The sequence below is a fragment of the Podarcis bocagei genome, assembly GCF_964188305.1.
Source record: "Podarcis bocagei genome assembly, chromosome: 10".
Lineage (NCBI taxonomy): Eukaryota > Metazoa > Chordata > Lepidosauria > Squamata > Lacertidae > Podarcis > Podarcis bocagei.
Window position 1 is genome coordinate 27,265,787 of NC_138135.1, and position 20,202 is coordinate 27,285,988.

The 20,202-nt window shown below is 42.7% G+C and overlaps 1 protein-coding gene across 2 annotated transcripts in view; it reads left to right on the top strand.

Annotated features, from left to right (window-relative positions):
- STAB2 (stabilin 2) overlaps positions 1-20,202 on the top strand; it is an 88,648-nt gene that overhangs the window by 48,361 nt on the left and 20,085 nt on the right. For both annotated transcript variants that reach the window (XM_081212212.1, XM_081212211.1), the window contains exons 36-53: positions 55-111; positions 882-971; positions 1,753-1,948; positions 2,486-2,581; positions 3,038-3,083; positions 4,759-4,835; positions 6,131-6,256; positions 6,864-6,937; positions 8,490-8,561; positions 10,004-10,123; positions 10,341-10,388; positions 10,804-10,887; positions 12,539-12,685; positions 13,680-13,820; positions 15,470-15,529; positions 16,086-16,262; positions 16,382-16,474; positions 17,504-17,650. In XM_081212212.1, the coding sequence (XP_081068338.1) occupies positions 55-111; positions 882-971; positions 1,753-1,948; positions 2,486-2,581; positions 3,038-3,083; positions 4,759-4,835; positions 6,131-6,256; positions 6,864-6,937; positions 8,490-8,561; positions 10,004-10,123; positions 10,341-10,388; positions 10,804-10,887; positions 12,539-12,685; positions 13,680-13,820; positions 15,470-15,529; positions 16,086-16,262; positions 16,382-16,474; positions 17,504-17,650 (1,851 nt within the window). The remainder of the gene's footprint in view (positions 1-54; positions 112-881; positions 972-1,752; positions 1,949-2,485; positions 2,582-3,037; positions 3,084-4,758; positions 4,836-6,130; positions 6,257-6,863; positions 6,938-8,489; positions 8,562-10,003; positions 10,124-10,340; positions 10,389-10,803; positions 10,888-12,538; positions 12,686-13,679; positions 13,821-15,469; positions 15,530-16,085; positions 16,263-16,381; positions 16,475-17,503; positions 17,651-20,202) is intronic.

Below are 20,202 nucleotides of genomic sequence, written 5' to 3' on the forward strand. Positions count from 1 at the left end.
AAGTATATATCATGGTCCCTTCCTCTGAAAATATATGTTTGCTTTGTTTTCAAGGGAAAGTGTTTGTCGTGCTTGGCCGTACCTAGCTGTCCTATTGGAACTACACCACTGGTAAATATTTTAGAATTAAATTGCTATAAATAAGTAGTAAGGAACTTAAGGTCCTCCAGATGTTGGTGGATTACAATCAGCAGTGGATGACGGCACTTGCCTGACCTCCCATCACTGTTGCCACTACGGCTTCCCTAAAGAGAGATGAGTGGTGGTGAGATTAGCACAGCGCAAATGCAGTGGCAAAGCCAATCTGGCACTTGACCTTGCTGCCACCTCACCCCTCTCCCTCACTGTAAGCCACAATCAGTGACAGGACATCAGCTGAGTGCCCCCACTGCACGAACTGTTACTGCCTACAACACTTGTGGCCTTGTTGATTCGTTCATGCTAGGACTAACAGGAATCTGGCAGCATATAGAGGGTACAGATTCCCTACCCCTGCTGTGCGTGTATGTGGGGGTCTACTCCTGAGTATGCCCAGTACAGGATATAACCCATAGAAGACAATCCACCCCCTCCTGCGGCTGCAGAATCCATAGGACATAATAAACAAACTTCATTGTGACCTCTGAATTTACAGGGGGAGCTGGATTTTCTCCGAAGTTTCTAAACTTTGTATATTTATTCAGTTCAAGAGAATAATTCATTTGTCAGTGCCTTATTGTGAGTGAGGTTATTTTGCCTATTTGTGCTAATTGACTGTAAATTTTGAATAGGATTTGGGCATGTTCAATTAGCGTTTTCCATTGAAAAATATTTCAGGGATATTCATTAGCTGAATTTGATGCAATGTTTTAAGTGTAAAACTGTCCACTTCTTTTGTACAGAAATACAAGAAAGTGAGCTGCTTGTATCTCCATTCTGAAAGATTCTCCCTTCGCTACGGATGCCAGCCAAAATGCAGTAAAAGCACAATTGTGGGTATTCTTTACCATCCAAAGCATATCTGTTATACTATCATGACACTGATAGAATATAAGGGGGTTGAGGTGTGGGAGAGAAACAGAACATTGAGAACTGACTGTCGTATCTGTAGGGAGAAATTGTTTTATTAAAGTGATTTCTTAGCAACATGGTCCTTTCAAAGAAGCTTGGTATGAAAAACAAAAACCAAAGACAAAGTGCCATAGGGTAGCCACTGTGAAACCCTCCAAGGGTTGTTGAAAAAATAATATCCAACAATATCTGCAGGGCATCATATTGGCTGCTTGTGCCATAAAGCAACAACATCACCAATCCAATAATAAAAACCACATACAAATTAGACATCTTACAAATCTGAAAGTCACCAGAGCTGCAAAAAACAAACAAATATGTATCATAATCAAAGCTAGCCTGCACCATCAGATTAACAATAAGAATTAAGGTTGTTTGGCTGCCTAACCAAAGGGGGGAGAGTTGTTATGTCGTGCCTAAAAGAAAATAGAAAATGGAACTAAACTTATCTCTTTGGGAAGGGAGTTCCATAGGCTAGGGGCCACCACTGAAAAGGCCCTGTCTCGTATTCCAACCTGTCTCGTATTACCCACTTGTGGGTCTGTGAGGAGGGCCTCTGTGGCTGATCTTAGACTGTAGCACACAATAAATAAGGCAGCTCAAGAGTTCCTGCCTTAATTCATAGTCCTTTTATGGCACCTCTTCTCTTTTATTCTCTTATATGCAATTGCATTCGCCTTACCTTGTTTGTTCCTTTTTCAGACCAGGGAGTGTTGTGCGGGCTTCTATGGCCCTCAGTGCGAGCCTTGTCCAGGACTGGCTGGAAACACTTGCTTTGGAAATGGGATTTGCTTAGATGGCCTCAATGGCAATGGTACTTGTGAGTGTGAAGCAGGATTCGAGGGAGTAGCCTGTGAAAAATGTATCAAGGGCAAATATGGCACCGGCTGTGATCAAGGTACTTCAGGTTTCAGACCACTGAGACAACTAGTTATGTTGCTTGCCTCTCTTTGACTTGGAATAGACACATTTAGGTCCGTTTTGTTGTTGTTCCAAGAACCATGTCACAAAATTCAAAAGTACTATAAAATCCGAGTGATCATTACATTCTAAGCTGCATGTTAGCCTGGGGACTTCAGATCAGGTCACTTTGCATCAGAGTCCACTGAAATGCAAAAAATGGACCTGTGTAACTGGCCATAATGCAAGCCTCTGTGGTTCTTCAAAGCTTACTGTGGCAGCCCTTGATCACACAAATCTTAATGTGGTACACTTGAGGTACTATATTGGTACAGTAGTGTTTTCTGCTTTATGGGAAAGGCTCTTGCATTTGCAAAATATAATATATGAGCCATGCTTTAAGTCAAATAAGCCCGTTTGAGTATGTTAAGGCAAGAAAGGAAGTCGGAATAATACGTTAAGACAGACCTCCCTTCATAGTCCAGTTGTTGTTACTGCTGGGGCAGTCCTTACAACATCACCTCTCTGCACTTAGAGTGTCCTTGCATCCATGGGAAATGCAACGATGATATTAAAGGCGATGGCTCTTGCGAATGCGATGTTGGCTGGAGAGGTGTGAAATGCGACGAAGGTAAGTGTGATTGCTCTCCATCACTCTGAGCTACCATTTGAGGCTTCAGATTTAAAACTCAGAGCTCAAGGCAGTGAAGGCACCATCACTGAAGCTGCACAGGTTCACTTTTCTTTCAGACCAGCTGAATGTGAACCTGAAATTAGGCCTTCACTCTTTCTGGTCCCATTGTCTGCAGTTCATCAAAATTCCTTCCAAGACACTGTCTGCAAGTTTAGACCTTCAGCTCTCTCAGTGCTTTAGTCCTCTGGTTGAGTAGATAATTTTTGTTTTCGGGGGTTTTTAATGAAATATACACTGTCCTTAAAAACTCAGTGCAGTTCTGAGAAAGAGCATGGCATGTGTTCTGAATTGATCTGTGCATCAGCCATTCTGCAAGCATAGATAAACTCTTTGATGAGCAGGGTAAATTGCGATTGTATACTGTTGACTAACAAAGTAATTTTACTCCTGCAGAAATCAAAGGTGATAAATGCAACAGTACCTGCCACACCAGTGCCAAGTATGTATGACAGCAATTTATCTAATAATATTTAGGCTGCATTCAAACAACACCTTTCTCCAGCAACTGTAGCACGAACATTGAAACAGAGGGTGGGGGCTTGGCAAAAATAGGCACCAACCAACATGGGAGTTTTGCAGTAGTCATTCACAGGAACAGTATCCAAATTTAAGCTGTTAAAGCATATGGACCAGCAACAATTGGCATAGAAATTGTCATAATTGCCCTGCAACATAAGTTTCAGACACTCTAATTTGACATACCTGACACTTTAAAAAACTCAACTAGAAACTGATTGTCCTAGTTTAAAGTTCTCTAAGAGGTTAGATTACATAAAATTTCAAGCCACTGACCTGCTTATAATTTAACTCACCACTTACAGATTTTTGAAATATTAAGCAGTATATACCGTATTTTCCGTCCCATAGGACGCACCGGCCCATAGGACGCACCTAGTTTTTGGGGGGGGGAATAAAGGGGGGGAAATTCCTTTATTTCCCCCCCAAAAACCAGGTCGGGGAATCCAAACCAGGTCGGCGAACAGCGGGATGGCAGTGCTCCACCTCCCCACTGTCCCCCGAAATTGTGGGGCTGGCGATGGGGAGAAGCAAGCTTACTTCTCCCCACTGCCAGCCTCCAAACCAAGTCGGGGAATAGCGGGATGGCGGCGCTCCGCTTGTGGGGCTGCCCGATGTCTGCACAGAGCGTGGGGCGCTCTGCTTCAGTGCGCCCTGCGCTCCGTGCAGCAGGCTGCGGATGTCTGCACGGAGCGCAGGGCGCGCTGAAGCAAAGCACTCCGTGCAGCAGGCTGCTATCCGCAGCCTAGGGAGCCCTGCGAGAACTCCCGCGGGCTCCCCAGGCTTGCTGATAGCTTCCTGAAGCCTGGAGAGCGAGAGGGGTTGGTGCGCACGACCCCTCTCGCTCTCCAAGCTTCAGCGAAAGCCTGCATTCGCCCCATAGGACGCACACAGATTTCCCCTTCATTTTTGGAGGGGGGAAAGTGCATCCTATAGGGCGAAAAATACGGTAAATGCTTTTAAACAAAGTAAAATAAATAAAATGATATGCTTGGTATGCACTGGATAATATTGTACCAAAAATTGCGTAAAACATTCTACAGTGTGTATGAAATTAGTGTAAGAGGTGAGTGCTGCCAAAGCCAGCATAGATAAAACTCCAGGCTCGCTGCCAATTTCTGTCTTTTAGATTTATTTACAAAGTTCAAAAAGGTTTCCAGAGCTTCAAAGCATGTCGGACCCTGTCTCATTAGATGCCTCGAATGGCTTCTTCTTACTCCTCCTTCCCCAGCAGGCTAATCGGCAGAAACTCTTACTTCCTCTGTTCAAAGAATAGCTAGTTCCGGGCTCAGCATCCCCCCTCCCTGCCTCTTCTTCGCTGTCAGATGAGAGGCTGCTAATTAGCTCTTTCGGCTCTCTATGTGCTGGTTTCCCCTCTCGGCTCTCTAGCCGTTTGCACTTCCCTGACAGTTAGGATTGGGCTTTTGGCCCCACATGCTATGTTTTTAGAAAATACAGCTTTCTAAAGATTGCCGTAGAGATTTTAGATCTGCTTTCTTGGGTCTGTCAACCTTTTGGGGAAAAAGTGTTGTATGAAATAAGCAGTGGTGATGCTGCAAAATAAGTAGTTTTGTTTTACTTTCCTTTTTCCATCTCAGCTGCCTTCTCAATTCCTATGGCAGAGCATACTGCAAGTGTGCAGCAGGGTTTAAAGGGAACGGGACATATTGTACAGGCAAGTAGACTTTGTCCTTTTCCATTTGACATACCATATTCACTGTGCCTCCCATTCACAAGAAACTGGTGGGGCCGGAGGCTGGGAAAATACCAGAACCACCATTTGTTTCAATGAATAGGACTGTTCCACTCACAAGTGGTCATGTGTGGTGTCTGCTCCCCACTCCCTTGAGGGGTGAGGAGTTTCTGAAGCAGCATGGCATGACTCATGATACTCCCTTCAGAGGGGAGAGCACTGAAGGTTACAATGTTTTTTTAAAAAGTATATTCTTTATTTGCAAATATGCAAATAGTGTTGATATATAAGGGTCTATGCATGCAGAGGAAAAAAGACAGGATAATAATAATAATAATAATAATAATAATAATAATAATAATAATAATAAATTTTATTTATATCCCGCCCTCCCCAGCCGAAGCCGGGCTCAGGGCGGCTAACAACACTAAAATAGTGCAACATTATAAAAACATCATAAGAATTAATTAAAATCAAAATTGATGGCAACCATAAACTAAGTATTGTAAAGATTGCCAAAGGAGGGAGTCAGGCTGTGCCCTAACCAAAGGCCTGGTGGAACAGCTCTGTCTTGCAGGCCCTGCGGAAAGATGTCAAGTCCTGCAGGGCCCTTGTCTCTTGTGACAGAGCGTTCCACCAGGTTGGAGCCGCAGCCGAAAAAGCCCTGGCTCTAGTTGAGGAAAGGGTTAAGTTGGGTGTGCTGGCTAATTTGTCTTTCACCTGAAACTAGTTAAGCATGTGAGAGTAACTCAGCACAATCTAAAGTAGAAATCCACTTGTGTTGGAAGCAAGTTTGCTCTTGGCCAGAGCCTAGTCTGTGCTGGAACACTGCAAGGAGGCTGTATACTGCTGGAAGGACTGTATACTACAACTGTACATAACCTAAAAGCTGTGGGAACTGCGTTGTACTGTCAGTAAAGGGACTGACCCTACCTAAAACTGTGGAGCTTTTTGGTTCCATTGGCGCACTCCGCTGGCGTGGTGAATGGGGACTCTGCACACGCTCCAACAAATGGTAGGACATCGATAGAGGCAAACAGCAAGGCAGCTAATGTTCCCACAGAGAACGTTCCCCAACAGTGCTTCTCTCTTTCTCAGCATTTGGCCCAAACTGCAAACTGCCATTTGGTGTCACACACAGCATACATCAACACTCTGCCCCCACTGTATGGTTGTATTTTTCTGGCAAATCTATGTGTGCTACTGCATGCTATTTGAAATCACCCAAAGCAGCTTGAGGATTGCAGCCATACTTTATATTCTTTGTTATTTCACAGCTATCAATGCATGTGAAACCAGCAATGGAGGTTGTTCTCTCAAAGCAGAATGCAGACGCACCACTCCAGGAAACAGAGTGTGTCTTTGCAATGCAGGTTACACTGGAGATGGGATCGTCTGCTTTGGTAGGTGCTTGTTTTATAGTTTAAGATCTTAAGAGACTGATAAATAGGCAGCATGACTACATAATATATGTATTGATACATTCTCATGTAAACCATAAATGTTTTGTTTTTTAAGACAGTTAGCTGCTTGGAGATTAGGGCGATTGCTGATTTTCTGAACTGAGTCACGAGTCACAACCTTACCTCTTAGGAATATTTTTTTTATAATCATGCAGACATGGTTTCACATGTTCAGAGAGTGAAGGTATTAACAGGACAGAACCATTTCATAATTCACATGTAGGGTGGTTTGATTCAAAGTGGCCCCAAGTAAAAATAAAAATAAAATCTCCATGCATAAGAAAATCTTTACACATTTGACAAAACTTGCAGACTTTTGATGTGACTGCAAGTCCTTTAGCTCCTTCAAGGAAAGGAGTATAGCATTGCCATCACAAACTGCTACAAATACCATAATCTTATTTTACCCTTGTAGCCAAACCAAGGGGGATCCTAGTGGGCAACAGCAAGCAAGAATTATTGGAAACTAGTAGCTTTCATTTGGCAGTGCCTCTCAGAATCAGAACAGTACTCACATTTTTTCCTCTGTTGTGTTTGTCACATAAAGAAATCAATCCCTGTGTGAAGAATAATGGTGGGTGTGATAAAAATGCAGAGTGCACTCACACTGGACCCAATCAGGTAAGCAATGATCCTATCTCATTTTGATGCACATTGCAGGCATTAATTTGTTGATGCTGCTGCTGCTACTGTTGCTGTTACATAGATTGATTACTAGCACTTACAATCCACCTAAAATTTCCTGAGCACTAAGTGCATGTGTTAGAAGATAAGCCAATTCCTGCCCACAGGCTCGCAATCTAATACATGTGATACAAAAGAAAAGGGAATCATGAAGAAAGAATAAAGCAAGTACTGGAACAGTTGGCTGAGGGGATGGGGCCAAGCTGATCTCTACCCATGCCAATATGTTCTTCCTGGAAGGCAAAAGGTACTATCTGACTGGCCCTCCGGAGTCCCCTGGCCAGTGTTGAAGGCCAGAGAACACTTCCTTTCAGCTCTGCAGCCCTATGGCAACTGGCAGTGGGAGATCATTGTGGCAGGGAAGCAAGAAGGAAGTTTCCCTCACCTGCTTCTTCTCCTACCAATGAATGGGGTCAGGCTCACCTCCCATGAATCATAGGTTATAGAATGGCAGCATATGATCCTATGAAGGTGCCTTAAACTGAGACAGGTCATTGATCCATTTAGCCATGTACAGTGGTTCTTTGGCCTCTTGGGCAGGGTGAGGAACCTCAGGCCCAGAGGTCAAATGTGGCCCTCTGGGCCCCTCTGGCCAGCCCTGAGACTCTCCTCAGGCCACACACCCTTCTCCCCAGGTTACACACCCTTCTCCCCACTTACATCCTTCCTCAAGTGCTTTTGCCTGACTAGAATATGTCCTTGAAGTGTGTAGAAACCTCAGATTTTTGGTTGTGACTGTAGTGTAGCCTACTGAACAATGGTAAGATTGTTGCTGTTCATTACCCTTGGCTTCCTCTCAGCACTCCCTCTGGCACATGGTCCCAGAATGTGGTCCTCTGGCTGAAAAAGATTCCCAACAGTATTTCCCACCATGTGCTGCCTGAGATAATTTTTAACTAAAAATGCCAGGGATTGAAACTTGAGATCTCTTTGCACCCAAAGTTCTTGTTCTGTTGCTGACTGTGGTTTGGGAATGGGAGGGGGGGGGAGTCCTTTCCCATAGAGTGGTACCTCAGGTTACAGACGCTTCCATTCGTGGGATATTTTTATATGTGTTATAACAGTAGATGGCGCTGTGGAGTCCCGTAATGAAGTTTACAACGCGTTTTCCTGAAATGTCTTTTTGATGTATCTAGCCCCAGCCAATGTGCGTGCCATACTTTGAGCACAGAATTATGAATTCCAAAATATTAGGTTTTGTGGGGTTTTTTAAAAAAACCCCACTAATATTTTGAGGATTCTTGCAAATAACTTTATGGACTAAATAAAAGTAAGTTGCCTAGGTAACGAGGTCTATTTTTATTCCACTGAGCTATGTAAGATAAATTGGAATGACAAAGACCTAACTTGTTATACTCTAATTGCAACATTTTCCCCCTTTTCTTTTTAAAAATATTAATATTAAGCCTTATTTATTTTCGAGAGCCAATTATATTCTCTTTGCAGAACTTAACATTGTTTCTCTCCCCCCGCCCCTTTCTCCTGGCAGGCAGTGTGTAATTGTTTAAAAGGATATTCTGGCAATGGCAAAACATGCACCTACATCAGTCTCTGTTCCTATGTGAGTAGATTTCATATCAGCCTGGTTTTTCATTGACAATGTGCTTTGAGGTGTGTCTCTTACCAAGCAGACAAAGATCCATTCAAGGCAGGAATCCCAAACAAGAACTTTTTAACATCTCCTGCAGGTAGATGAGAAACTGGCATCTACTGGCCCTGTTCGTGGCTGCCATTTGCTTGTATTTCAGCTACACATGAAAGTGCAGCCAGCCTACTTTATTTGCTCTGAACTTAAACCTGAGGCAGGAGTGAACTCACCAGGATCAGCCTAGTGTATTTCTTCCGCAGCTGGGTTGCTGCAGCCCATGCAAGAGAGGACGAGGGAGGAAAACTTTCAAGGAAGGTTTGAGACTCCATGCTTCCTTTTAAAAGTCAGTCCACAAGATTCACATTCCAGACTTGCTTCACCGTCTCAGGGTCCTTAGTTACCATCGCAGCAAAATCTCTGGGTCCATCTCTCCCACAGTGCCTCACTCTGAGAAAGTATCCCCGCTGGGGACTGAGTGAGTGGCGGTTCATGGAGGAGGGAGCAACAGAAAAAGGGGAAAGGGCAATGACAGAAGGTGCAGGCAGACTGCTTTAGGTAAAGAAAGGGAGGTCACCGTCGACAACGGAGAACCTTTGAGCAAAAGCAGGGCATTTCACCATTTTTACAGAGCTCTTACAGAGCAGCTGTGGTGCAGACATAATCAAAGGCTGATTGGCCCTTTTTTGCCTGATCTGAGGATTGAGAGCATTGACATTTGAATCCCAAGTGAAAGACAAGAAAAGTGTTCCTTCCTTTCCTTGCATATGGGCTTCTTATTGCCAGCTTATTGCTTTCTTCAGTATCTGTAAAGCTCTTTAAAATTGGATTTTAACATTTATTTATTTATTACAGCTAATCCTGTATTACTGTCATTCAGCATGCAATCTGGCTCTGTAACACAGCTGATCCCTCTGAGGCTTAGTATATTTTCCAATTTAAAAGTTAGGTTTTCCAATAACTCATATCAATGATCTAGGTAGACAGTTGGGGCATTGCCCCATCTAAAGCAGTGCTCTGCCCCACCTAGGATTTGCAGGGCAAAGGGAAGGAAATGGTATTTTTAATTTATGGCATGACAGCAACAGCCTCCATGTAGTATGTAGACCATGGAAGAGTCGCATATAAGAGTGGTGTGTTGGACTCCATCTCCAGGCTTTCCCTTTGCTCTGCTTTTCAGTTTCCGTTTCAGCTGTGTTCTCAATATGAAGTTTGCTGCTTCTTAAATCCTTATGATTATGGATTTCTGTGCCACTGAGTGGGCAGTGTTGACTATGGAAGGGTCACGTCCCATTGAAATGAGCAAGGTGTAAAAGTTATTCACTTAATCCATAGATTTATTCTTTTTCTTAAACTAGAACTGAGATGTATCTTCTTCAGAGGAGATTTTGTTTAATGTTGGGTTCCCTTCCTAACAGGATAATGGTGGCTGTTCGCAAAATGCCCTCTGCAATGATACTGAATACTCAGAAAGGACCTGTACCTGTCGAACCAGTTACGTTGGAGATGGATTTACTTGCAGAGGCAATATATTTGCGGTAAAACTTCCTTTTTTATTGTAGAATGTTGTGCTACAGCTTTCATTATCCCTGGCCATTGGGCATTCTTGCTGGGGCTGATGAGAGTTGTAGTTCATCAACATCTGAAGGGCCAAAGGTTCCCCACACCCGGCCTACATCGTTTCTATTTTGTCATTGCTGCCTTCTGTAATCAATCAATCAATCTATTTATTTATTTATTTATTTATTTTTATAGGAACTTGCAGCAGATTACAACACTACTCGGTTTAAGGGATATCTAACGGTAAGATAGACGTGCCCTCCCAGGTCCTGATCTCTATCAGTGATCATTTTCACTCACACATTTTGAAAGCTTTGCCAAAGTTGTTATTTATAGGCAAAGCACACGTGATAAACATGATCAGCCATATTGTAGATGAGCCGTCAGTTACTTGTTTTTCCAGACTTAAGTTCAGCTTGCCACATTTCTGCATTGGTTTGTGATTTATTTATTTATTTTAATGTCCTCGTGTAAATTAATCAGCACTTTAGCGCACTTTTTTCCTGATGAACATTTTTGTATGCACTTTTCCTAATACACGTGTTTTGCAAGCTATTTTTTAAATGTTATTTGCACCTATATGTGCATTTTATAACACTTTACCCCAATATACATTTTTAGCCTGAAATGTTTAACATTTTGCCTTTCTTTCTTGTAGGACTCTAACATCAATGACATTGCCGGAGCCGGCCCATTCACTGTTTTTGCACCAACCAACCAAGCATATCTAACCACACCAAAAGTAAGCAAATCAATCTTAATAATGCAGATCGGCCTTATACTTAAGCACTAGCCTGGTAGACATAGCCAACAATAAACTATATGCCGGGGAGCATCTGGCATTCCTTACAGATGGGTGAGACGGGTGGAGATGGAGGGATAAAGTGTTCCATTCTTTCTCTGTGCCAAGCATAGAAATGCAGGAATCCCGCCTCTGCCAGCCCCCAGTAAACATTTATTCAGTCTAGTAACTTACACGCATGGTGGCAAGAAGTTCTAGGGACAGGGCTGCTGAGCTTAATTTCATTTAGATAACAAAGCCCTAGAGCCTTATGTTATCTTGGTGGCTTGTGCTTTATTTGGAAATATACAACAGAGCATCAGTGGAAGCAAACAGACACTCCTAACAAGGCAGCAGATCCATTACCCTGGATTAGATCCCTACAGTGAGGCGATTCCTCCCTCCCAAGGTAGTGCTGTAGGAAAGCATTGTCACACCAACCCAAACGCAGAGTGGTGCCAGATTCCAGCGGTTCCAGGCACTTACCTAGGGGTTTGTGTTACCTTTGGAATGCGGTACAGCAGATACACTGCCGTCTTTATGATACATGCTTTACTTACACAAATATACAACCTGAGCCTACAATGGACAGGTTCACAACATTAACGCCCCAAAAGGGTCTTGCTTCTCCAATATCTTTCCGCAGGGCCTGAAAGACAGAGCTGTTCCTCCAGGCCTTTGGTCAGAGTTCAGTCTGATTCTTCTCTTTCTGTATAAGAACTAGCATTAAAGAGGCCTCCTAGCCCGCTCACAGGTCCTTTATAAGACCAGTGGTAACAGTTGGCCCTGGAGAATATTAACCACTCTCAGTTTTACCCATGGACTGCCATCTGTCCAGATTTTAATTTGCTCTGAACTAATTTTAAGATGTATTTTAATTGATTGCCGGTTTTTATGTTCTTATGTTCTTTGTATACTGTGTTAGTTTTATGATGTTAGCTGCCCTGAGCCTGGCTCCGGTCGGGTAGGGCAGGGTACAAATAAAAATTAGTAATAATAATAATAATAATAATAATAATAATAATAATAATAATAATAATAATTAATAAAAAAATAATAATAGCCATAGTCTTTGATTCCAGAAGAAATCAGGCATGGTTCCGACTCTCTGCCTTCCTAGCCTGCTGCCTTGCTTCTATCTCACATGACTCCATTTTCCACTCTGGCCTTTGTCTAACTACCAGCAAATCGAGGAAGGTGGCCCCCCAGCCATTTTCTCCCTGGCACAGAACCACTTCCTTTGTTACCTTAACCCATATTTAGGGCCATAACCTCACCGGGAAACCAGTCTGGCTATTCCAGGAATTTGATCCATGCTGGATCCATGAATTCGAAGGGTATTGGCGTACAGCCCTCCCCACCCTCAACTCATAACAGTATATTAATATTTCCAGCCCTTGACACACTGTGGAGTAAACCCCATTGAACACAGTTGACTTGCTTCCAAGTAAACATGTACCAGAGTAGGCTGCACCATTTATGTGCCTCAGATCCCAGACTCCCACCTCATGGTAATGAGACAGCAAAATCAACAGCAGTATTTTGGGTGCATTTGCAGCAGTACCATTTGCTCCCCCGCCTTACCTATTATGTTTTCTGACTGTTGTCTAAGGTTAATGACTGGAATCTCAAAGGTTGGATGCCCCAGATTCTTCGCTATCATATAGTAGGCTGTACAGCGCTGCTCTCTAGTGATATGACATCTGATAAAACTGTCACCACTCTCCATGGAGATCAGCTCAAGATCACATTCTCACAGGTAACTAAGCCTTGGGCAGCATATGTGTAATGTCACCTCCTTAGAAAACAGAGATGCAGTCTTCTTAAGGTGTTGGGATGGATCAGCATTAGCTCAGATGGATGCTAATCTAATGGGTCGATGGTTGCAAGCCACCAGATGAGCTCTTCTGCAGCATTGCATTAACAACTCACTGGGTCACCACAGGTGACAATGAATGCTTTGCAGGTGAGTAGGTGAACTGGCGGGCAAATCCCACTACACTTAGCTTCCATGCTAGCTATGGAAGAAAGAAAGCCCATTCCTCCTCTACCAACCCACTTGGTGTGGGATAAATAAGCCTCATATAACCAACATGCTTAACTCTAATTAATGCATGAAGGGGTTAAGACCATAGAGTAAGCTGTCCTGCCAGGCTTAGTTAGGTCACACCCCCTTACATTGGGAGGAAGGGATACCAAACTCTTTGTTCTCTCTCTCTTCCACCATGTAACCCTACCAGGAAAGACATCTGGTCTGGTTGTTCCCAGCTCAGAATGTGTGGCTTTAGCAAGCCATCTCTGTTTCTATACAAATAATTTAGAAACTCTTATCAATTTATAACTCAAGTTTAACTGTATATGTTTTGTTGCTGCTATATGGAAAAACACATGAATCTGACCTTTGAAGAGTTTGTAAATAAATGATTTTTAATTTACCAAACATGTGGTCTCTTTCTATGCTAAGTGGAAGTGGGAAACTTTGGAAAGGACTTAGAAGGGAATGAGCTATGGCCAGTCTGGGTGGGCAGAGTCATTCTGGGTTTGAAGGTACTTCATTGAGAAACTTCCACCTGCAGTTTGATGGCTCAACAGAGAGGGAAGCTGCACACAGTTCCAGCTACTGGTGAAATGCATTTAAGTCCCTGGATTTTTATCGCATTGCCTAATTTCCTGGTACATTTATTCTATTTTAAAACAAATGTGAAACCACGCACTAGTAGAATCCATACCTTGTTTTTTGTGTTTGTTTTCAGAATTCAGTTTTTTTGAATGGAGATGCTAAGATTTTAACCAGTGATTTAATCTGCACAAATGGGGTAATACATCTCATAGACAAGGCCTTGTTTCCACAGAAGATTCAAGAGTTCCCTCCTGGACAACCAAAAACTCAAAGGGTGTGTAAAATTTATGCTGGTGTTTTCATCTAATTAAAAGTTGTTCAGTCACATTTTTACTACTTTGCTTTCAGCTGATTAGTCGCTTAACTAGTTGAAATAAAGATTACAGTGTGTCACTTAGGTGATATGTCTGCCATAATTAATTGCCATAGTTGTTTGTTCTTACTAAAACATAGATAAATCATAATTGTTTCCAAAAAAAGACTGCATTGTTTTGTTAAGTAATTCAATTAGATCATTTGCATCAATAATTTCAACAGTAACTACATTTTGCTAACCTGTGCTTGATTTTATTGATTTAATTATTTGCTACATTTCTATCCCACCTTTCCTCCAAGGAAAGCACATTTGATTCCCCTCCCATTTTTATCCTCAGAACCCTGTGAGGTTGGTCAGGCTGAGAGGCTGTGGCTTACTCCGTGAGCTTGATAGCTGAGTGAGGATTTGAACCCTGGTCTCCCGAGTCCTAGTCCAGCTCTCTAACCACTAGATGTCACTGTCTCTTGCTTTTCTTATGTTTCATAAACATGTGGAAGAAGACTTTGTAAAGGGCTGAAAAGCAGAAGTGAGAGCCTGTAACTCTTCTAGCTGCTATCACTATAGAGCAGTCTTGGAAAACCTGGGGCCCTCCAAATGTTTTGCACCAGAACTCCCATCAGCTGACTGGGTGTAGTCCATGGTGTGTCTCTTCTCCTCCGAGAAAACAACAAAAACAAAAGCTATACAGAGCAGAAACAGCGTATTTCCCTTTCCGCTCACAAGACTCCAATAATCAGTGCTGGAATGTAAACAGACATGTGACATGTAACAATCCCACACACACCTGCAGCATGGGAGGAATGGAATTCTCAACAGTCCAAAACACCTGGAAGGTTCCAGGTTGAAGGCTGCCCTACAGAGCAACGTGGGACTTAGCCCAGTGCTTCTCTTCTCTTTGGACCAAACTAGATCATAGTGCTAAATATGCCACTTGGGTCCCAGGGTTGTGTTTTCAGTTGTTAATAGCCACCATAGGTGAGGGAGAAACAATTTTCATCAGAACTGTGGTGAGGCATGGCTAACCCTTCCTCTCTCACTATTTCCCAGACAAAAATGGGGGCACAGCAGTTCTTAAAAACAACCACAGCACTTGACAAGTTTCGTGTCATGCCTAGTTTGGCTGTAATTTGTGAATTAGACTACAGCTAATTGGAACTAGCAAAGCACTTGTGAAATGAAATGGCTGCAAAGACCATCGGCAGGTATTCAGTGCTAGTCCTACTCAGAGTAGAGCCTATATATATTATATATTACTAACTTAGGTTCATTTATTTCAATGGGTTTACTCTGAGTAGGACTTAGTTGACTTCATATCCCCCCCCCCCAGTGTCACACTGATGCTATGCTGGCACTGAAAATACCTAGTGATTCATTAGCAGCAGTAGTTGGGTTTTAGCACCTTCGTGGTCACACTTACCATAGTTACAAGGATTAAATAGGCTTCTATTATGCAGAAACTTCTGTTACGAAATGTTGCAGAAAGCAGCAACCATTTTCATATGTTGTATGTAAAAATAATAAACATTATGTTACTGCTTTTTGAAAACACCCTGCTGTTACATTTACTAAATGAGCAAATAAGATTGGCAAATGATTTTTCTTCCTAGGAAAACCTCAAAGTGATTGCAGCAAAAAATGGGTACATCATGTTCTACAATTTGCTAGAGGTAAGAGTACTTGATTTTGTAACCCATTTTGTAAGGCCTTTGGATGCAGGGTTTTGTCAGAGGAAATCCCACCTACTTGGAGACCTCTTGCATCTTACAGGTGATGGAACAGCTGTACTTACCGTGAATGGTATTTCACTGTGGATGTAAAGAGTGCTCCAAGACCCACCCTGCTAGCTTCCTGTGATTGTTCAATTTGCATCGAGGGGCATGGGACAATAATACATACTCAGTTTTTCTTATTCCTTGTGGGTTTTGCTTATTTCCAGGATGGTTTTTCTTCCACTCCTTGTGGTGGTTTTCCTATTTTGTCTATATTTTATCACTTTCTGCCCTGTTGAATTCCAGTTTCTCCTAAGCCGTTCCAAGAAATGGGATTGAGGCTCAACAGGAAGAGAGCCAAAAAGTCTTCTGTATAATTTTTGGGCATTTCTTGTCTCCGAGCTGCGGAGTAGGCAACAGAACCTGCCTGGAGCCCTCTTTACATCCACAGTGAAATATCATTTATAGTATAAAAAACAAAAAACTGTGTCTTTTACCTTTTACTTTCTTTCAGAATTCAGGACTGATGGGTCTCATTAACGATCCTCTTCATCAACCAGTCACCTTGTTTTGGCCCTCTGACAAAGTAATCAGGGCTCTGCCAAAGGACCAGCAGGATTCATTGTTTAAAATGTCAAACAAGGAGAAACTGCTTCAGTATTTGAAATTCCACATTATTGGAAGTGCTAAGGTAGGAGTGTACAACATTTCAGTGCAATGTTTCTAGATGATTTATAATTTTTTAAAAAACAAAACAGCACCAGTGCAGTCTCTTCCTTTTTCTCATGTTTTTCCTGATCTCTTCCACAGATTTTAGCCTGTGACCTCCCTCGCTCTACTTCACTGAAGACTCTTCAAGGTTCTGATCTCAGTGTGATATGTGGCAATGATGACAGCAGTACTGTGAGTGTTTGGCTAATCCATGGTGTTTTGACCACTCCAGCCCGATAATCCCATCATCATACTTTGGGGGAAGGGACATAGCTCTGTGGCAGAACATATGGCTTCACATACAATAAGCCCTAGGTTCAATCCAGGTGAAGCTGGGAAAAACTCCATTCTGAAACTTAGAAGGTGGCTTGCCAAACGTGGGGAAGAGCCCTGCAGAATATTGTAGGGCAACTTCCATAGGGAGGGAACAATAGTCTTCCATCTTCAAACCGTGGAAAAGTGAAGTTTTCCACAGGAAAGGTGAAAGGAATGGAACCACTGTACAGCCCCCAGAAGGCAGTCCAGAAGAATAACCAAGATCAATGTCTTTGAAATCCACTGAGAGGTCCAGAGAATCAACAGAGTTACATTGCCCCTATCTCTTCATCAGCACAGGCTGTCAAATCCGGTGACCAAGAGGGTGACCAAACTCCCATCAGAAATCAGATTGAGATGGATCAGGGGTATCCAATGTTGTTGGGTTCCATCCCCCATCAGCCCTGGCCAGCATGGTCAGCGTACAGTGATGAGCTGTAGTCCAGCAAGATCTGCATTGCCTACCCCAGATCTAGTTCATAGACTTTCTCCAGAAGCACCCATAGTTGTTTCGCATTAATGAAACAACTAATTGCATAAAAATAGTGCCTTTTAAGGATTTTATGCTGCTCAATACCAGTGTTCTCTGGGCAGCTTAAAGCAACAAAATATTAAAATACAATATCCATAAAACAATAAAAAAGCAACATTAAAATGTCAGTGGCAGCAAACCAAACAGTATAATAAGATACATAGCATCTCTGAAAGCATTGGTATTGAAACATGTTGTCATATAAATAGATAAGCAGATACTACACAAGAGGTGTTGGCTTTGGGATTCTTTGTAAATATGTTAAAAAACAAACCAACAATCTGACTCCAATTTATATTTATTCTTCCTGTTTTCACTACCTAATAGGCCTCCTGCTGAAGCAGTGATAACTTTATTATAACTTTCTCCTTCAGGGTGACCTGTTCCTCAATGAAAGAAGGTGTAAGATTGTACAAAGGCATATTGAGTTTGATGGTGGCATCGCTTATGGTATTGACTGCATGTTAACAGATCCTGTCCTTGGAGGTCGATGTGACACCTTTATCTCTTCTAATATTCCGGTCAGTCCTCCTATGGATTTTTGTTGCCTTCTGAATTTCAGAACTAATCCAGTGCCCTTACATCTGTGAGTGCTCCAATATGTATACACACCTCCTGCATGTACAAGGGAATCCCGCATATGCAGGACCTTTTGCTGTACACTGGAGCTCTAGATCAGAGCCTAAATAATGCAGCTCGGTATGTGCATACTCAGAAGTATTATTCAATTCAAGAGGATTTAGTTCAATTAAACTTCTTACTGCCTACTTTTGAATGTTGCTTAATTTAGATAGTGAAATGCATTTGCTGTTTTGAATATCTTTAGTTATTGTCCTTGACTAGGAATAATAATAGAGAGATATTTAATAATTTTCTCTGCCTACTTCTCCATTTTATTGCACAAATGAAAAAGTTCTACTGGGCTAGATTTCATTTCTCAGTTATTCCATGTTCTATATTTCCAGGATTTTATAAATGTTGAAGTATTGGGAAAAACCCAATATGATGCATATGGGATTTTTTCCTCTGTTCTATCATTTAAGGTGTATTCAAGGAATGTCTGTGCCTGGGAGGAAAGTGGCAATACACTGATACTTATTTATTAAATTTCTACAGCACTCCAGCTGAGGATCACACACACACACACACACACACAACAAAGTAACAAATAAAATGACTCACATCCCACAGTTTAAAAGTCCATAGATTATTTAAGAATGTTTTTGCCTGGCACCCCCATCCCAGTGACCTATATGCAGGCCCTGCCCTTAGGCAGAATGATACAGCCACCACAAGCCAGAATGTCTGTGAGTGGACAACAAAGAGGTACTAGTGGGATTCTCTGCCTGTGGTGCCAAAATACCTTGACTGGCTTTGAGTACTATGCACCTTGACTTATCCATCTGGTCTATTTGCTGGTCCACCTCAGCCAGCAAAATGTATTGAACCATCTTATTCATTGAGTTACCTGAAGACAGACACAAACATGCATACAACTGTACATGCACAGGCTCTGTGCAGTTCAGTGGGAGCATGACCGCCAGGCCGAAAGGAAACATGCAGGACCTTGGACAGTTCCATGGAGCTCTACTAAAGGTGGAGTCCCTGCAGCTTTATGTAGATTGACCAGGCTTAGAATGTAGCATGCTCCTCTAACCTGAAGGAGCTGGTTGGCTGGTTAAAGTGTCTTCATCTTGTTTTGTAGTCTGTGAGGCCTCTGTGAGGCTTAGGAGACAGACCTGCCCCTCTGAGTCTAAGAATGGTGGCAGGATTGTGTCCTTTTGCAGAGAAGGCTCTGTATGAGATACTGGCAGTTCTACCACCAAGGAAGTAGCCTGAACCTCATCCGAGTACTCTGTTGCACACTGCAAAGTCCCCAGTTTGTGGCATTCAAATTAATGTGTGAAGCTTGTGGGCAAAGTCTTACCACTGCAGTGACAATCTTCCCTCCCTCCACCCCCATGCATTCATTAGACACTCTTTGCACTACTGAAGAGGACTGTTGTTGAATCAGAAATGAATAAATGAATTTTCTTTTACTGAAGTGACTAAGAAAATGGGAAATGAGAAGCTGTGTTTTAGGCCTCTAAAACACTATTGTACAAATAGGGGCGCGGGTGGTGCTGGTCCAAACCACTGAGCCTCTTGGGCTTTCAGATCAGGTCAGTGGTTCAAATCCTCACAATGGGGTGAGCTCCCGTTGCTCTGTCCCAGCTCCTACCAACCTAGCAGTTTGAAAGCACGCCAGTGCAAGTAGATAAATAAGTACTGCTGCGGTGGGAAGGTAAACGGCATTTATGTGTGCTCTGGTTTCCATCACGGTGTTCCATTGCACCAGAAACAGTTTAGTCATGCTGGCCACATGACCCCGAAAGCTGTCTGTAGACAAACGCTGGCTCCCTCGGCCTGAAAGCGAGATGAAGGCCACACCCCATAGTCACCTTTGACTGGACTTAACCGTCCAGGGGTCCTTTACCTTTTTTTACCTATTCACCAATGTTTGATTTATTGGGCTTGCTTTTTGCTTGGTCCCAATTGTGCACATATAAACTTTGTGCATACAGTCATACCTTGGGTTACAGACGCTTCAGGTTGCGTTTTTTCGGGTTACATACCACTGAAACCCAGAAGTACTGGAACAGGTTACTTCTGGGTTTTGGTGGTCGCACATGCGCAGAAGTGCCAAATCGCAACCCGTGCGTGCACAGACACGGCACTGTGGATTGCGAATGCTGCGGGTTGCGAACGTGCATCCTGCACGGATCACATTCACAACCTGAGCATCCGCTGTATAAGCTCTATGAGGCTCTGTATAGAGGTTCAACTGAATTCATGGGGACCCTTCAGCTGTGGAACTTACTGATTCACTCACTCATTCACTCAGGTATATATTAGTAAATATACCTTTGGTAAGAGACTTGTTTAAACAAATTGTATGAAACGAAGTCTTTGAAGTCTCTCAGCCCCACTCACCTCACAGAGTGTTTGTTGTGGGGGAGGAAGGGAAAGGAGATTGTTAGCCGCTTTGAGACTCCTGAAGGGGAGTGAAAGGCGGGATATCAAATCCAAACTC